Source organism: Salvelinus fontinalis, chromosome 22, assembly GCF_029448725.1.
Source record: "Salvelinus fontinalis isolate EN_2023a chromosome 22, ASM2944872v1, whole genome shotgun sequence".
In the NCBI taxonomy this organism is placed as follows: Eukaryota; Metazoa; Chordata; class Actinopteri; order Salmoniformes; family Salmonidae; genus Salvelinus; species Salvelinus fontinalis.
In genome coordinates this window covers 8517662-8537523 of record NC_074686.1, presented here as the reverse complement: position 1 = coordinate 8537523, position 19862 = coordinate 8517662, and the positions used below count along the sequence as shown (strand labels likewise).

At 45.0% G+C, this 19862-nt stretch overlaps 1 protein-coding gene across 4 annotated transcripts; it reads right to left on the bottom strand.

Moving 5' to 3' along the window:
• Positions 1 to 5484: 5484 nt before the first annotated feature.
• On the bottom strand, positions 5485 to 18777 carry LOC129819696 (voltage-dependent calcium channel gamma-4 subunit-like). Of its 4 annotated transcripts, none has more exons than XM_055876184.1 (6): positions 18669 to 18777; positions 15818 to 16096; positions 15101 to 15328; positions 11665 to 11748; positions 9123 to 9263; positions 5485 to 7664 (listed from the first exon to the last, which is right to left on the bottom strand). In XM_055876184.1, exons 2-6 carry the CDS (start codon positions 15846 to 15848, stop codon positions 6847 to 6849), a joined length of 1302 nt encoding a protein of 433 aa, XP_055732159.1. In that variant the 5' UTR covers positions 15849 to 16096; positions 18669 to 18777; the 3' UTR covers positions 5485 to 6846. The 4 variants fall into 4 exon arrangements, with proteins under 4 accessions (XP_055732159.1, XP_055732161.1, XP_055732160.1 ...); XM_055876186.1 differs by lacking the exon at positions 18669 to 18777 and adding an exon at positions 16193 to 16362; XM_055876185.1 differs by lacking the exon at positions 18669 to 18777 and adding an exon at positions 16228 to 16362.
• Between the last annotated feature and the right edge of the window lie 1085 nt (positions 18778 to 19862).

Sequence of the window (19862 nt, the reverse complement as noted above, 5' to 3'; positions counted from 1 at the left end):
CTCCGCATTTTGGTCTGAAGATCCTTCTCTCCTCACCTCATCTGAGGATGAGGAGAGCACAAGCCGTTACAGAATCACCCACCACGCTAAGACCAAGCGGCAAGGGAAAATTAAACGGAGTAAGGGACAGGAGAGAAAGGAGCAATGGACATGGGATGATGTTTTGGACGGAAAGGGTTGCTACACTTGGGAGGAGATCCTGGCTGGGAGGGATCGCCTCCCATGGGAACAGGTGGAGGCACTGAGGAGAGCAGAGGCTACCGGGGAGAGGAACCGGAGCTATGAGGGAACGCGTCTGGCACGGAAGCCGAAAAAGCCCGTAAGTAATTCCCAAAAATTTCTTGGGGGAGGCTAAGAGGTAGTGGGCCAAGGGCAGGTAGGAGACCTGCGCCCACTTCCCAGGCTTACCGTGGAGAGCGGGAGTACGGGCAGGCGCTGTGTTACGCAGTAGAGCGCACGGTGTCTCCTGTACGAGTGCATAGCCCAGTGCGGGTTATTCCACCTCCCCGCACTGGTAGGGCTAGATTGAGTATTGAGCCAGGTGTCATGAGGCCGGCTCAACGCGTCTGGTCTCCAGTGCGTCTCCTCGGGCCGGCATACATGGCACCTGCCTTACGCATGGTTTCCCCGGTTCGCCTACATAGGCCGGTGCGGGTTATTCCACCTCCCCGCACTGGTCGGGCAACCGGGAGCATTCAACCAGGTAAGGTTGGGCAAGCTCAATGCTCAAGAGTGCCAGTACGCCTCCACGGTCCGGTATTTCCGGCACCACCTCCCCGCCCCAGCCTAGTACCTACAGTGTCTACACTACGCACTAGGCTACCAGTGCGTATCCTGAGCCCTGTTCCTCCTCCACGCACTCTCCCTGTAGTGCGTGTATCTAGCCCGGTGCCTCCAGTTCCGGCCCCACGCACTAAGCTACCAGTGCGTCTCCAGAGCCCTGTACAAACTGTATCTTCTCCCCCTACTAATCCTGATGTGCTTGTCCTCAGCCCGGCGTCACCAGTGCCGGTACCTCGCATCAGGGATAGAGTAGGCTTTGAGAGTACAGTGTGCCCTGTCCCTGCTCCCCGCACTAGTAGGAAGGTGCTTGTCATTAGCACGGTGCCTCCAGTTCCGGCACCACGCACCAGGTCTACAGTGTACCGTATCCGGCCAGAGCCATCCGTCTCCCCAGCGCCATCTGAGCCATCCGTCTCCCCAGCGCCATCTGAGCCATCCGTCTCCCCAGCGCCATCTGAGCCATCCGTCTCCCCAGCGCCATCTGAGCCATCCGTCTCCCCAGCGCCATCTGAGCCATCCGTCTGCCAGGAGCCTGCAAAGCCGCCCGTCTGCCATGAGCCTGCAAAGCCGCCCGTCTGCCATGAGCCTCCAGAGCCGTCAGCCAGACAGGAGCCGCTAGAGCCGTCAGCCAGACAGGAGCCGCTAGAGCCGTCAGCCAGACAGGATCTGCCAGAGCCGCCAACCAGACAGGATCTGCCAGAGCCGCCAACCAGACAGGATCTGCCAGAGCCGCCAACCAGACAGGATCTGCCAGAGCCGCAAACCAGACAGGATCTGCCAGACCTGCCAGCGAGCCAGGAGCAGCCAGAGCCGTCAGAGCGCCATGAGCAGCCAGAGCCGTCAGAGCGCCATGAGCAGCCAGAGCCGTCAGAGCGCCATGAGCAGCCAGAGCCGTCAGAGCGCCATGAGCAGCCAGAGCCGTCAGAGCGCCATGAGCAGCCAGAGCCGTCAGAGCGCCATGAGCGTCGAGAGCCGTCAGCCTGCCATGAGCGTCGAGAGCCGTCAGCCTGCCATGAGCGTCGAGAGCCGTCAGCCTGCCATGAGCGTCGAGAGCCGTCAGCCTGCCATGAGCGTCGAGAGCCGTCAGCCTGCCATGAGCGTCGAGAGTCGTCAGTCAGCCATGAGCTGCCCTTCAGCCTGAAAAGGCTAGATACCCAGAACTGCCCACCAGTCCAGAGCTGTCTCTCTGTCCGGAGCTGCCTTTCAGTCCGGAGTTGCCCCTCTATCCTGATCTCCCTCTCTATCTTTATCTACCTCTATATTCTTATCTATCCCTCTGTCTTGGTTTATCTCTCTGTCCCGGTGTTGTCATTATTAGATATGTTATTAAGAGGATTTTGTGGGGGAAGAAAGAGGGTGGACATTCTTGGAGGGAGGAGGCTAGGATGGATTATGGTGGGGTGGGAACCGCGCCCGGAGCCTGAGCCACCACCGTGGTTAGATGCCCACCCAGACCCTCCCCTAGACTTTGTGCTGGTGCGTCCGGAGTTCGCACCTTGTGGGGGGGGTACTGTCACGTTCCTGACCTATTTATGTTAGTTTTTGTGTGTTAGTTGGTCAGGACGTGAGGTTGGGTGGGCATTCTATGTTATCTGTTTCTATGTTGGTTTTGGTTTGCCTGGTATGGCTCTTGATTAGAGGCAGGTGGTTTGCGTTTGCCTCTAATTAAGAGTCATATTTAGGTAGGGCATTCTCACTGTTTGTTTGTGGGTGATTGTCTCCTGTGATGTCTTCGTTGTGTTCGATGTTATTCACTCTCGGGGCTGTTTGGCTGTTCGTACGTTTCGATGTAACGTTCCTGTTCGTGAGTTTACGTTTGTCGATGTAAGTTTATGTTCAGGTTCCGTTCGTTACGTTTTGTTATTTTGTGTAAGTTTTGAAAGTGTTTTGTTTTGTTTAGTGGCCGTCGTATTTGTAATAAAGATGGCTTATTTCCCTGACTCCGCATTTTGGTCTGAAGATCCTTCTCTCCTCACCTCATCTGAGGATGAGGAGAGCACAAGCCGTTACAGTATGCTTGTCATCATTAAGGACTGGGTAGTTTTTCAGGATAAAACAAATCTGAATGGAGCTACGCACAGGCAAAATCCAAGAAGAAAGCCTGGTTCAGTCTGCTTTCCACCAGACACTGGGATATGAATACACCTTTCAAAGTACTGACTCAGGGGTGTGAATACTATGTAAATTAGATATTTCTGTTTTAAATTTTAATACATTTGAAAACGTTTCTAAAGACATGTTTTCACTTTGTCGTTATGGGGTATTATGTGTAGATGGGTGAGAATTTGTATTTTATTTAATCCATTTTGAATTCAGGCTGTAACACAACTAAATGTGAAATATGTTAAGAGATAGGGATACTTTCTTAAGTCAACATATATAAGGTTGCATTGTAAAAAAAAATATTCAGAATCATATGAGCTTTCAGTGTTGTAAATAATTAACCTACGAACATTTCACGTGTTCTGTGTAACCCAAATGTCACACGTTTATAAATACTGTAAGATGTTTTATCTACTTGATCTTTTTATAGTGAGAGTTCAATGGGTATTGGAAGGTGAATTGTTTCTGTGGTTTTTAATGAATATAATTGCGTATGTAAGACTTGATTTAACTATTAAATGTGAAGACAAGACATATCCCTCTCTTGTGCCTTTTTTCTGTCTTCGTCATTCATCTCTCCGTCATCTTAAACTCACATCTCAGCCACCACCTTGACCTCTTTCCAGCTCTATCTCCACTGTCTGCCACATGTTATCACCTTCCGCCACAAAATGTAGAGCTTGGCGAATACTGCTGAAGTGGATAAGCGACACAAACCTTGGATTCAAACTGTGATCCCCATCTCCAACATCGTCCAATTTAAACCCCCCCCCCCCCTCCTCCACCACAACTCAGCCCCCCCTTCCCACTATTTTTTTTAAAAGTCATTCCGGTCTGGTCCTCGTGTAGGCTTATCATGTGTCTCTATAAATGCCACACACACTGTTACTCATGTCTCACCCCGCCTCTGGTGGCTCCTCCTTTGGGACGGGGTCCAGACGATTGGTGGTGGGGTCTATGCTGTGTTAACCTCTACCCCCGTTCTCCACCCTCCTGACCTGGCATTTAGACCTGTAACACGAACCAACCGTCTCTAGACACCTGACACTCGGCCCAAGCTGTATATATAACATGTTAATCGTTTTCAGTGTGGGTAAGTGAAGTGAGAGTGTCTAATCGTTTCCAATGCATTTGCTTGTAAGTGTGTGTAGCCTGTGTGTGTGTGTGTGTGTGTGTGTGTGTGTGTGTGTGTGTGTGTGTGTGTGTGTGTGTGTGTGTGTGTGTGTGTGTGTGTGTGTGTGTGTGTGTGTGTGTGTTATGACCTTTTGTGTGTGTGTGTCAGCAAGAATCAAGACATATTACGAAGAACTGAGCTCTCTTGATATGACCAAAATAAAGGAAGCCCCACCACCTCGTAACTTAACTTGTTATGAGTGTCACACTGACCCAGCAGGGATCACAGGTCTCCTGTCCATGTCACATTACAAATGTTCACACTATCGTGCCAACCTGACCCGAGGTATTTTCTCTTCACATTTACCTTTATAGCACTGTTCCAGGAACTATGGTTCGGTACGGGAAAAAGTTTTGAAACAGGGAGACATTACCTGACTTTTTTCAATAAGAAACACTCAAATGTTTTCAAATGTTTTGCTACAGTGTACCCTAATGAACACAACCCAGGGCTCCCCAGAGAGAAAGGACTAATGAAACTCCTCATCTAAATCACACATTAACTGTGCACTCCATGCTGTTGAACAAATAGAGCATCCATCTCCCTCCCTAGCTCCCTTCATCCTCCAAAGTCATTGCTTTAATGAGATTAAAACAGTCACTTTCATTTCCATCCCAAGAGTGAAGAGATTCAGTGTTATTCAATTATTATTCAATTCATCAACTGTACTTTTAGTCATGTGTTAAGGAATTCTGCTGCTTTTCTGGGCCTGTGTCTTTCTTAGCATCAGCGTTAATTTCTGTGACCTCTGACCCAATATCAACTGGACAATCAAGGTCACCTGTTAAGGTATTGAACAAACATTACACATGTTTTTTTTGTCACCACAAAAGTGGTTATCTGTTGAGATGAGTCAATGTCCCAGTCTGTTTTGTAGATGTCACACCCTGATCTGTTTCACCTGTCTTCGTGCTTGTCTCCACCCCCCTCCAGGTGTCGCCCATCTTCCCCATTACCCCCAGTGCATTTATACCTGTGTTCTCTGTTTGTCTGTTGCCAGTTCGTCTCGTCAAGCCTACCAGCGTGTTTTTTCCTGTGTTCCTGTTTTTCCTAGTCTCTGTTTTCTAGCCCTCCCGGTTCTGACCTTTTCTGCCTGCCCTGACACTGAGCCCGCCTGCCTGACCATTCAGCCTGCCCTGACCTCGAGCTGCCTGCCTGCCGCCCTGTACCTTTCAGACTCTGACCTGGTTAATGAACTTCTGCCTTTCCTCGACCTGCCTATTGCCTGCCCTTTGTGTTTTAATAAATGTCAGACTCGAACCATCTGCCTCCTGTGTCTGCATCTGGGCCTCGCCCTGTGTCGTTATAGTAGATCCAGCAATATGAATGGGAAAAATTTGCACCATTTCATTTCCAAACATTTTTACATTCATTTGTATTATTACCATCTTGTTTAGATGTCAAATAACACACTCCACACAATACATTTTCATATATAACTTTATTGAATATATTTGTTTTATTTTGTATTTTTGAGGCTCAGAATGTTGTATTGCTTAAACATCACAAATGTCCTTAGTTTGATGAATGTGTATTAGAGTAGAAATATCATTTATTATGAAGAGATTGTTGTCTTCTTCAATCACAGGATCACAGGCTCTCAGCCCCCTAACCCCAAGGTAGGATCTTTGAAGCAGTGGTTCTCAACTGGTTTTTCCTCGGGACCCAAATTAAACCAGGTTGTCTCAGTCGTGACCCAGTATTTGCTTTGCAAAAGGAAAATATGTGAAAACGCAATCTGGAAAACTATTTTGAATTCCACATTGATTGTAATTGTAGCAAATTTACGTCAAAGGAAATTTGTCAAAGTTACCCATATTCTTGATGAAGAATGTTAATAAACTCGATTGTTTGAGTCCACAAAATCAACCAAATTCACTAATTAGCGCTGCTAGCTCTATATTGAAAGTACTATGATTGAAGAAAAATTGTTCAGAGATGAAATGAGTTCATCACTTCTACCTGGTTTTTAGTTGTTTAAGTAAATGTTTTAATTATTTTATTTATACTCAGACACGAGAATAAAAACAACAGCAATGTGATAATTTCAAGAAGTTACAATGGGTATACCCATTCAAAACCTCCCGTGACCCAAATTTGGGTCGCGACCCACGAGTTGAGAATCACCACTTTAAAGAAAAACATTAAGAATACAGTATATACCATCACTAAAATAAAGCCTATAATCTAATACACTTGTCATGAAGAATAAAAAACACAGATTAGGCTATGTTGGTTATACTTGTATTAACAAACAAAAACAATAGCCTTAAAAATGTAATGATAACAATAATTATAACAATAATAAAAGTAACAATATTATTATTATTAATAATAATAATCCAATAAAATATATTTGAAATAAAATACATATACAATATTACACTCATAATTTGCGCACATGCTTCCCGCATGACGCCATCAGATTTAATGTGATGGAGATAGAAATCAATGAAAACTTTCAAGAAATACAAAAATACAAAAATCATAGTTCAAAATGTACAAATTTACCCTGCATTTACGATTACGAGAATAAAAACAACAGCAATGTGATAATATTCAAGAAGTTACCATCTTTACAGTCTTCCAACCTGGCTATGATAATCAAGCACAAACCAAAGTTTACAACTATAGACATATTGTGCATTTCAAAATGAATTTATCCTCAATAATGTTGTTAATAATACATTTGATATTCTCGTCAGTGGAATAGATATATTCATAGTAGTCAAAAACAGACTGAGATGGCCCTGTACCTCCATGGCTCTTGCTCCTATCTCCAAGGCTCACACTGGCGTGGTTCTCCTGTTCAGCGTGTCCGAGTCAGTGTCCCTGTTCCGTTTGCCCCCCAGCCGGTCCAGGGTGCCCATGCCCCTCTCTCTCTCCATGGTGCCTGTGGACAGAGGTGGCTGCTGGGGGGTAGGACCGGAGGACGACAAGGTATTCAGGGGCGCAATGGCAGTGCCGCCGACCGCGGTATTCTGGCCCGCCGCAGAGAGGTTGGACTTGGAGAGAGAAGGCAGTGTACCGCTCATCATCACCCCCACTTCCTCATTGGGGAAGTAGCTGTGCAGCTGGTAGAGGGAGGCCCGGTCCACCGTGCCGTAGAGGGGGGGCCCGCCGCCACCAAGACTCCCCATCTTGGAGTCCCGGGTCAGGGTATACATGGAGATATCGCCCCCTACTCCTCCACCAGCATGGTGCGGGTTGGGAAGGGTGGCCACAGAGAAAGGCGGGGCAGACGGCGGTAATGCAAAGCTCTTGGCGTCTGTGGGTGAGGTGTCACGGGGGGAGCGTGGCGGGTCGGTAGAGTGCGAGCTGGAGCGGGAGCGCCGGCGGAAGCGGTAGCTGGGCAGGCGGAGCATGGCGTTCGTGGTGCTCTTGAAGAGTTCGGTGCGAGAGCGGCAGCGCAGCTCCTTGTTCTTCTCGATGTAGATGTTGACGGCCAGGACACCCACCATCTCAGCCAGGATGAAGGAGAGGCCTCCGAAGTAGAAGGACCAGCCGTACGAGTAATGCCACTTCTTGTCCTCATCCTTCTTGGGCGAGATGTCGCTTAGCGCCGCAGAGATGTACACGATCACGCCAATGATGTTGCTCAGGCCTGGGGGACAGACAGAGGTGAGACGTGTAAAAAAAAAAGGTGAGATATAGACTGGAATCTACACGGAACAAAATATAAACACAACATGTAGAGTCTTGGTTTCATGAGATGAAATAAAAGATCCCAGAAATGTTTCAAATGTACAAAAGCTTATTTCTCTCAAATTTTGACCACAGATTTGTTTACATCCTTTTTGAGTGAGCATTTCTCCTTTGCCAAGATAATCCATCCACCTGACAGGTGCGGCATATCAAGAAGCTGTTTAAACAGAATGATCATTGCACAGGTGCACCACTCTAAAATGTGCAGTTTTGCCACACAACATAACGCCACAGAGTTTTGAGGTAGCGTGCAATTGGCATGCTGACTGCAGGAATGTCCACCAGAGCTGTTGCCAGACAATTGAATGTTAATTTCTCTACCATAAACCACCTCCAACGTTGTTTTAGAGAATTTGTCAGTACATCCAACCGGCCTCACAACCACAGACCACATGTAACCACACCAGCCCAGCCAGGACCACCACATCCGGCATCTTCACCTGTGGGATCGTCTGAGAGTATTTATGTTTCTAATAAAGCCCTTTTGTGGGGAAAAACTCATTCTGATTGGCTGGGCTTGGCTCTCCAGTGGGTGGGCTTGATTCCCCAGTGGGTGGGCCTATGCCCTCCCAGGCCCACCCAAATCTGCGCGCCTGCCCAGTCATGTGAAATCCATAGATTAGGACCTAATAAATGTAGTTCAGTTGACTGATTTCCTTATATGAACTGGAACCTCAGTAAAATCTTTTAAATTGTTGCCTGCTGCGTTTACATTTTGGTTCAGTATATGCCTTTGATTTTCTCTGAGCTTTTCCATAGGGGGGTGGGGGAATGGCTCTAAAGAACCATCTCAGCTTGATTACTTCTCTTGTGTTATGTCTCATTGACCCGAGTCTCCACTCAAGGGATGATATACTGTATGTGGCGGCAGGTTGCCTAGTGGTTAGAGCGTTGGGCATAACCGAAAGGTTGCTGGATCGAATCCTCGAGCTGACAAGGTAAAAATCTGTCGTTCTACCCCTAAACAAGACAGTTAACCCACTGTTCCCCGGTAAGCCGTCATTGTAAATAAGAATTTGTTCTTAACTGACTTGCCTAGTTAAATCAAATTATAAAAAAATGACATGTGGGAAATCTAAGCTGCAACCAACATCATTAACATGAAACGAGTTATGGGGAGGAAAAAACAACACAAAAGTGAATATCATGGATGGATGATATTAGCCTTAACAATAACACTCTTTTCCGAGTTCAGAGACCATTGAGAACATTCCATCTTAACAAGAGGAAAAGGAGTATGAGACACCATTGAGCAGGATTTGAACTCCAGGATTAGGCTTCATCTGTGTCCAGGAAACCAGCCCCATGTGTACTGAGTAATAGAGAAACCGTCAAGAACAAGACGCCAGCGCCTTACCAGCAGCCACAAACAGGATGCCTCCTCCTAGGATGATGTTCCTCTTGCTCTTGTAGAAGCTGCTGGATGCAACACACATGGCTCCCATCAGGAGGAGTATAGCACTCAGGATGGGGAAGATACTGGAGGCTCGGACCACACCTGCAGACGGAGGGTGGTGAAATGTTCCTTAGTCGCTGATCTAAGGTCAGTTTCTTGTTGAACGTGGTTAATGGTTATAGTTGTGATTTGGGGAGGGTAATTTGAGCCTAGATCTATGCCTATGTGTATCTTCTACCTGGAACTTTGCTTAGATAGGACTTCCTATCCTCTGATAATATTGGAAGCGACTGCAACCTTACTGTGTCATAACGTGCTGAGCTGAGAAAATATATACTAAAGATGAATGATTAAAGATAAAGTTGTGAAGGTGACTTGCAGGGGTAGAAACCTAAATTATTTTCTGAACCGGTTTGAACTCCCCAAAAAGTACCGGTTTATATTATTCCTTTCTGTTCCATTTTAAACCTCTAAAATAGTCAAAAAAAATATTACATTTATCTGTAGATTAAATTACTTCACCAATCAGTGCGGATAGAGCAGCTAAACGAGCAGGTAAGCGATTTAATCTGTATAGGAAAGTCACAAAGAGCTAATTATATTTTGCCGTAACAGCATGGTTTAATCATAATGAAAGACAAACACAGACACACTGTGCTGCCAGTCACAGTGTAAGGCGCCAGATGCAACTGAAATGTTACAGGTGAGAACAAAGCAAGAGAGGATGGAGGAAGGCTTGCCTTGAAGCGCTGGGCATCTTGTTATGATGCGTTATCTGAATTACGCCCACAGAATTACACCTACGGAGGAGAAGCAGCTCTATGGAGGAACTTAAATGTCTTTGAACTTCTGAGTTGGTTTAATGTTGGACCAGAGCAAACGTACCTAGCTAACAAGCTTGTGCGTGCCGAGCAGCACTAGAATTAAAAACACGTCTTACCTTTCTGTACTTAATAAATCCAATGTGGTAACTACAGTATATCTCCCCAATTTCGGAATCATGCTTGTAACATCATCAGGTGGCTACAGTAACCTATGCAGGTAGCCTACACACACACGCACACCCACTGGTAAAGATTTCCAGCTGCCAGGGAGACGCTGGAATACATCTCTGAGTGACATAGGGGCTTTGATGTGGACTGGAGAAAAAAAATGTCCAGAATGTAAAAGAATGTTATTAACCGGTTCCCATGCTTTTAAAATAACGGTTCCGTTCTGGAACAGTATAGATCACGGGTTCCGTTACTCAAATCATTTTGTTATTTTCCAGTTTTTGATTCTGTTCCCTGAACTGGTTCCAACCCTTGCTTTTCCGGCTGCGTATGTGACATTGTCACCATCTGGGGTAGAGTAATATGCCACACTAAGCTTTAACTTTGTAACACCTTTCATAAATGACTAAATGTATCCTACATTCATATTCCAACCGATGTTCTGGATTGATTGGAATATCCTATTCCTTTGTTATAAATCCCTCCGGCAAATGAGAGATACTGACTGAGTTAGCTAACTCATAACCTTGTACCTCGGCATTCACTAATGCAGTTTCCCGGCATTTCTTTTCAATTCGACATCACATCTTTCTGGTGACATCCTCCCACTGCCCACGTCCCCTCACTCACGCAGGAGATACTCTGTTGCATCCCACGTCCCCTTACTCACGCAGGAGATACTCTGCTGGATCCCACGTCCCCTTACTCACGCAGGAGATACTCTGCTGCATCCCACGTCCCCTTACTCACGCAGGAGATACTCTGCTGTATCCCACGTCCCCTTACTCACGCAGGAGATACTCTGCTATGATCCCACGTCCCCTTACTCACGCAGGAGACACTCTCCTGGATCCCACTTCCCCTTACTCACGCAGGAGATACTCTGCTGTATCCCACGTCCCCTTACTCACGCAGGAGATACTCTGCTGCATCCCACGTCCCCTTACTCACACAGGAGATACTCTGCTGGATCCCACGTCCCCTTACTCACGCAGGAGATACTCTGCTGTATCCCACGTCCCCTTACTCACGCAGGAGATACTCTGCTGCATCCCACGTCCCCTTACTCACGCAGGAGATACTCTGCTGCATCCCACGTCACCTTACTCACGCAGGAGATACTCTGCTGTATCCCACGTCCCCTTACTCACGCAGGAGATACTCTGCTGCATCCCACGTCCCCTCACTCACGCAGGAGATACTCTGCTGCATCCCACGTCCCCTTACTCACGCAGGAGACACTCTGCTGCATCCCACGTCCCCTTACTCACGCAGGAGACACTCTGCTGCATCCCACGTCCCCTCACTCACGCAGGAGATACTCTGCTGGATCCCACGTCCCCTCACTCACGCAGGAGATACTCTGCTGCATCCCACGTCCCCTCACTCACGCAGGAGACACTCTGCTGCATCCCACGTCCCCTCACTCACGCAGGAGACACTCTGCTGCATCCCACGTCCCCTCACTCACGCAGGAGACACTCTGGGGCATCCCACTTCCCCTTACTCACGCAAGAGATACTCTGCTGCATCCTGATCATAGTCTGCATCGTCCGGGAAATGATTGATCTGAGAACACACTCCTCTCTTCAGCCCTGAGAGAGTGAGAGAGAGTGAGAGTGAGAGTGAGAGTGAGAGTGAGAGTAAGAGAGAGAGAGAGAGAGAGAGAGAGAGAGAGAGAGAGAGAGAGAGAGAGAGAGAGAGAGATCCAAAATAAGCTTTGGCAATATGTACATTGTTACGTCATGCCAATAAAGCGAATTGAATTGAATTGAAATTGAGAGAAATGGACAGAGAGAGAGAGAGAGAGAGAGAGAGAGAGAGAGAGAGAGAGAGAGAGAGAGAGAGAGAGAGGGATCCAAAATAAGCTTTGGCAATATGTACATTGTTACGTCATGCCAATAAAGCGAATTGAATTGAATTGAAATTGAGAGAAATGGACAGAGAGAGAGAGAGAGAGAGAGAGAGAGAGAGAGAGAGAGAGATGGACAGATAGAAACAGAGAGAGAGAGAGAGAGAGAGAGAGAGAGATGGACAGAGAGAGAGAGAGGGATAGATGGACAGAGAGAGAGAGGGGGATAGATGGACAGAGAGAGAGAGAGAGGGATAGATGGACAGAGAGAGAGATAGGGATAGATGGACAGAGAGAGAGAGGGATAGATGGACAGAGAGAGAGAGAGAGAGGGATAGATGGACAGAGAGAGAGAGAGGAATAGATGGACAGAGAGAGAGATGGACAGAGATGGACAGAGATGGACAGAGATGGACAGAGAGAGAAAACAGAGATGGACAGAGAGAGAAAACAGAAATATGGGAGCGAGATGGGTATTAGAGACAGAAACAGGACAGGACAGATATCTGGGGCTTGGTGTATGGACATATTAAGTATTCATTTGAATCCCTTTTCAAGTCAATTATGACAGTCAAATGAACCACAAACAACCCTTTGTACTCTGAAGAAAACAACAGACTTCATCAATAATTAAGAAGCTGTAATCAGTATGTTGAGCATCTGCCACAAATATTATATAAAATGGCTGTTGTCCTCTTTTGCGGTCTATCACTTACTGTAGGTAGCAAATGGAGAACCACTCCATCAGACTATCACTAATGACTCATCACTCTGACTCGTTACAGGAAACTAGGCGTATGTCCGCGTCACTATTTCACAGGAGAGACATTTTTTTTAGTTATCAAAATGCATTTTTGGGCGGAAATGCCTTCTGGAACATGTGAACTTTCATGTGCCTTAATATCAAACATGTATGCCATCTGTAAATATGAATAAAATTGTTACATTTCGATACTAGTTGGTTTAGCCACAGACAAAGTTAGCAACCTTCCCGCTGGCCATGATTGGCTGAGATAATGAATGGCTTGACACGCCGAGAGATGAGTTTGGATTGGTCTGCCATGTAGCTCGCTTCTATCTATTTAAGCTGGTCAGTATGTGTAGGTAATTCTGTCTAACGTAGTTTAAATATATATATATATATATATTGCATAGTAGAACAGTAGAACTGCATAAGTGTTGCTCTCCACTTTCTGGAGGACCGAGTTTTAAATCAGTGGAATGCATGGTGGAATTAGAGTATGATACAGTAGCCAAGGAAATGGAGAAAACACCTATCTCCGGATTACATTTTCAAACTAAGGGCAACCATGGCATCCGTGACAGATGTCCGTGACATCCATGTATATGGGTAAGATAGTCTATCTAGCTAACGTTAGCTGCCTGGCTCACTAGCTAACATTACATGTATGCAACGTGTATCTGTGTAATAATATTATTTGTATCTCAGAGCCATTTGCTTTGCTAGTTATAGCATAATGTTAGCTAGCTAGCTAACATTGAACCTGGTTGGTTAGCTACCTGCAGATTCATGCAGGGTAGTAATGTCATGAGTTGGGATTATGGTTCATTGTTTAGCTAGCTAGCTACATGTCTTAACAAAAGACTCCACTTGTCACGACTTCCACCGAAGGTGCCTCCTCTTCCTGTTCAGGCGGCGCTCGGCGGTCGTCGTCACCGGTCTACTAGCTGCCACCGATTCCCTTTTCCTTTTCTGTTGGTTATGTCTGTATTGATTTCATCTGTTTCTCGTTTGGGGTTTTGTTCAGGGCTATTTAAGCCTTCTAGGCCCGCCTGCTTTGTGCGGGCTTGTTTTCTGTTCTGTGTGTGGATGGTTGTGTTTGTTTTTGGACTGTTTGGTGTCCTGTTTTGGGGAGGTCATTATTTTCGCCTGTTGTTGTTGGCGTGACCTTATTCTTACCGGAATAAATACGGCAAACTCAAAGAACCCTCTGCTCTCTGCGCCTGACTCCGCACCCACCACTTCTAGCTACGTGACACCACTATGCAAGTAACCATTTCAATTGAATGTTAACGATGTCACTGCGACAACTGTTGATATACGTAGCTGGTAAATTCGCTCTGGCTATCTACTCCAATTTCAGAGCACTCTCGTCTGAGTTACCAAGGCTCTGGATAACATAAAAACAGCCTAACCAGCTCTGCTAGGGCGAGTAAAATAGTCAGAGTGAGCTGTTCTCTCATTTGTGTCTGGAAGTAGCTAGCAAGCTAGCCAACGTTAGCCAGTTAGCTTGGGTGCCCGACTGCTGGTGTTGGACAGAACGCTCGGATCAACCCTTAAAGAGATGGGTGGGGCTAAAGCTTGAGAGGGTGTGAATGATGCTGAATAGGTGTAAACAAAGAAGAGCTCTTCAATAGGTGCACCAAAACAGTCAAAGGCCATTTTCTCAAAACTGAGGTTACAAGTTTATCAACTTTCAAAGCAGAATTACATTCCCATTGTTCCTCAACTGTAGTGTATGATAAACCATTTTCTAGCTCAGAGACCTGTATCCAATGTAAAAAATAAAAAAGAACACAATTTCAAATTTGATACATAAGACTGAACCGAACCAGTCGGTCACAATTGTCCTCTTTGGCATTCGCTGGTCTCACGTAGCCAAGCCTTCAAAATCAAGTCATTGTCACGCATGGTTCTCGACAAGACTAGTTTCTCGCAGATGACAATAGGGGAAAAATGCTAATGTTTGATCATGTTAGATAAGCAGCTCTTGAAATGTGCCTTTTTTTCTCCTGACTGTCTTCCACTGCCCACTGGATGTCCTCTAAATGCACTCCAGGTCGCAGCGTGTCGAACCGTGTCTTTCATGGTTGAGCTGCACAACACACACACTCTTGTACACACACCTGCACACGCACGTATGTGCACATAAACGCGCGTGCACACACAAATGGGGAAATATGTAAACACACTGAGCCAAACACAGTGATCCACCCACACCCACCCACACACACACACACCCACACCCACACACACACTGAGGCATTCATCTGACCCCACCAAAACCCTGGAAATACACTGATCCCCCCCATCACCTCTCCCCCTCCCCACACACATCTAGACCTCCCCTTACCCTCCAGACAGCAGATCCTCCAAAGGCCAGAGTGGGTGAGGGCTCCAGGGTCTTTCTTGTCCTTGTTGTTGGGGTCATCCTGGGAGGAGTTGGCCGTGCTGTTGCAGATGAAGGCCCGTGCGTACAGCCAGTAGTCCGTCCCAATGGCCACCGCCATCAGGGAAAAGGCTGCAAACGCCCCCAAAGTGGTGAGGACAACCTGGATCCCCTTCTCCCACCACACCATGACTGGGCCGGAGAGAGGGAGGAGAGAGAGGGATTGAGAAAGAGAAGAACTGGTGAAATGGAAAAGACGCCTGAAAAGCTACAAATCAAGAGTATCCTCTTGAACGGTGTGGGTTTGTCTGTGTTTCAAAGGAAACAAACCGATATACCTCAACTGACCCGTTATTGACCTGGATGTCCAAAACCTGGTGTGTCGATTTCAATTCAATAAGACTTCATTAATCCCAGAGGGACAATTAGAAAGGCATTGTCAGTGCTTTGTCTCTCTGATGACTTGTAATTGTTTTAATACAAAAGCCTTTTGAGAAGGGCAAAAACCGAAAACTTCAGTATAACTGTCTAGTCTAGTTACAGAATAATTACTTGGGTAAATCATATTGTTTCCTTTTGAATCCAGGCATCTGTTAAGTGTGTCTTTGGTTAAGTGTTAACGTTAAGTGTGTGTGTGTGTGTGTGTTTGGTGAAGTGTGTTTCCAGTGAAATGTGTGTTACCTTGGGGCATGCCTCTGCCTTTTGCCTCCATGTCTGCAGCTTGCTGTTCCTCGTCAGTGAAGAGTGCGCATTCAGAGTCCCCTCTGTCCAAGCCGCATCCATAGACCGCTCTTCCTCTCTCGTTTCCTCTCTTCTCTTCTCGTTCCCCTGTCTCTCTCTCTCTGCTCCCGTGTTCCTCCCCTTCTCACTACCTCCGTCTCTATGTGAACGTGGAGCCACAACTCGAGGTTCCGTCCCTCTTCTCAGTAAGTGGCCGTGGCATGGGTCTCAGCGTTGCTCCTGTGGGGTGAAGAATAAGAAGAAAAAAGAAAAGGATTTAATAAATGAATGTGATGTGAGAGGGAAGCCAAGTAAAATGGTCTTTCTTAACCTTACAATAAGATGAATCATTAATACAACTTGGTTTGTACATTATGCGATGGACCAACCCGAAAGGAAAGCGGCTGATCCGTTTCCACATTTCACCTAGAGAGAGACAGAGGGATATATAAAGCAAGAGGGAACAGGAAAGAAGCGAGAGAGTGTGCTCTATTCCATTGCCATGGCAACAGTAAATTCCAAAGTCTAGGATGGAACAGAACACGGCGAGTGAGAAGCGAGTGGGGGGTGAGGGGCAGCTGGAACAGCTGAGGGGATTTTGCCGCGATTAAACCGAATATAAATACTGATGCTGAAGACCTCAATATAATATATCTTTTTTAAAAGAGTGAGTCATTTCAAAGCCATGATAAAACATGTAGAATCCTAGTGTACTGTTCAATTAAGGAAGTAATCAAGCGCATTCAGATGATGACAAGCACTTCAGTATCATTATGTAGTTGAGCTAACATATGGTGTGTGAGCATCTTCGGTACACATCAAGGGCATTAATATAGAGTTGTTTCCCCCTTTGCTGCTATAACAGCCTCCACTCTTCTGGGAAGGCTTTCCACTAGATGTTGGAACATTACTGCGGGGACTTGATCCCATTCAGCAACAAGAGCATTAGTGAGGTCGGGCACTGATGTTGGGTGATTAGGCTTGGTTCAGCGTTCCAATTGATCCCAAATATGGTTTCAATGGGGTTGAGGTCAAGGCTCTGTGCAGGCCAGTTACAATTGACCGGGGCAGCTCTAGCAGGGCAGAAACTTGACAAACGTACTTGTTGGAAAGTCACTGAGCTTTTCAGTACGGGCCATTCTACTGCCAATGTTCGTCTATGGAGATTGCATGGCTGTGTGCTCAATTTTATACACCTGTCAGCAATGGTGTGGCTGAAATAGCCGTATCCATTAATTTGAAGAGGTGTCCACATACTTTTCGTTTATCATAAGATTCAAACGTACATACAGAATGATTCATGAGCAGTTATTTTTACAGTAATTACCTAAAATGCTACTTTTTTCTATATTAAATTATGTGATGGATGCATCATTAATCAAACGATTCAGTGTACTGCAGTAGGAACCTTGTAATGATAAAATAACAGCCCAAAAGTTAGGTGATAGTCATCAAACAGTGGTTTATGACTCACGATTTCTACCCCAGTTTCAAGATGAAAAGTTAGTTCAATCCATAACTGAACCTACTGAAACGGGTTTAAATTACACACAAAGATGATTTTCCTCCATATCAAAACCATTAGAAGGTTTTTGTTTCTATAGTTGTTTGGGTACGTACTGTTCAGAAAGCAAGTAACCTAGACGGACAGATATGGAGGAGTTTTGCCATCGGCAACACATCAACACAGAATTATGATAAAGGAAGAGATCGAGTTCACGGACAAACCAGAACCACATACTGAAATGCATGAATGTACAGCTTTGGGGTACATGCATGGCATTAAATGATGGGTGATTGGGGAGATTCTGTAAGACTATAACAATGCTGAGTGAACAGAAAGTATGGGTTAAACAACAAGAGGATAACCTCGATATTAGTTGCACTTCTCCACATTGTGCACACAGAGACACACATACACACAGAAGCACACACAGAGATACACACTTTCCTTATCTTTGGTCGGAATCCTGAAATGTCCCCTGATTTGCACACTGTATGTAAAGTGTATTGTCAGTAAAGAAGAACTGTGCTGCAAAAGTTGAGGAGAGGCAAGTAGCTCGGGAATACTTACTGTGTGTATGCGCGTGTGTGCATGAGTGCGTATCTGCGTCTGTGCATGAAATCATAAAGCAGAACTATTGCATTGATAAGGCTATCGCTATCTGCAAAAGTAAATGCACAACACCCTGGTTAAGCAAACTACCTTCATGGTCATTAACCAATTGCTGCTGAAGGGCTAAGAAAATGTGTTGTATACTGAAGCATCATAGGAAGCAGAAGCAAAACCATTGAATTTATTAACTGATGAATGTACATGGAGACAAAGACAACCTACAAGTGCAGGTCTGTCTAAATGTACCACTTCCTCTGTCTTCTAGGCTGAGATCAATTCCATCTATTTATTAACATCTACCACTTGTGAGACCAGCAGCGAGAGAGAGAGAGATGCCAGGTTAAGAAACCTGACAAAATCTGATTAAAAAAAATCTGATTTAAAATAAGATGTTGAGTTATTAACAGCATAACTGGCATTGTACCGAGTAGCCTACATTTCTGTGTAAACATGAAATAAACAACTCTTATTTCAATGCAATATTGTTTTTAAAAAACATGTAGGATAATTACAGTATGTGCATTTCGATATGTAGGCTAATATTGCGAAAATGAATACTAGGCTAATCATGTACCTGGACCTGCTCTGCAGACTTAAAACGCACATTCCTCTTTTCATCATGCAAATATAAAATAACTTTCGGGAAGCATATCATTTACATATTGCATACAATCTTTATTCTGCTTAATGTCTTACCTGTAATTCTTGAACTTCTGCAGTGGTTACGGTGGACGGACTCCGTATGCGAGGCATGTGCAAGACGTGAGAATGAATGGTAAATATTGCTAGGATGAACGTCGAGGGATGTGGTGGGAGTTGGAGGGGGTGTGAGGGGGGGGGTTGCAGTGAGAGAAAAAGGTGTTTTTGAATAAAAGGTCAAATCAGACGTTTAATTCCATAAGTATGTCATCCATTATAATAAACGTTATTGCATAAATGAATAGGCTATGATTTTTTTAATTATTATTTGAGAATTTATCAAGGTTTATTAGGGAGGGGGTTATAGCCTATGAATGTAATGCCAGTCTCAAGTGGCTTTATTAGGCCTACATGAACCATCTTATGACGGTATAAATGTCAGCCATTTTGGTCCTGGAGCTGTTACACCATGCCTTGCAATGCTGTGATAAGATACTGTCTAAAATAATGAATTTGAAGAATTTATCTGCACTGTATGCCTATGTTTGTTAGCTAGCCTGACAGTTTTAGAGACATAACTTTTTCTAATTAACTGCCAATATGCCAACATTCCAATAAAACAATGCAGTCAATCCACAGCCATGCACTGGATGAAATTAGTTGATGATAGGATTTAGACAAGTTGTAACTGCAACAAGTATTATATTGTATCATATAATAGCACTCACAGTTTTACAAGAAAATATAAATTGAGACATTTATGGTCTGTTTGCATATATGTTACAGGCTATTTATACAGAAAATTGGTAAAAAACCTGTATAAACTGTATCTATAATTATATGAAAATATTGTAGGTTCTATTACACAATATCTGATATATCACATGCCTTACTTTGATGTTCCTGCATAAGTAAATTTAGGATTATGCCTCTACTGCCATTCATTCCAATTAGAACAATGGCTGCCATTTCTGGCCGCTCTAGTAATATAATAGGATATCTATGTATCCACCTCATTTACGAACATTGCTATCCAAACAACGGAAGTGACGGATTCGACTTCTGCTTTACTTCCCTACTGCAGCGCTGGTGGCAAACTTGCCAGAGTAAATCGTTTGAAAGAGTCCATTTATAGAGTATACAAGTCAAGTAAACAATTATAAATGTGAGTGTACAGGTGTAATTTTCTATGTATTTCGTTCAAGTTCGCTAACGTCAGCTAGACTTACTAGTAGGCTAGTTCTGTTGTGT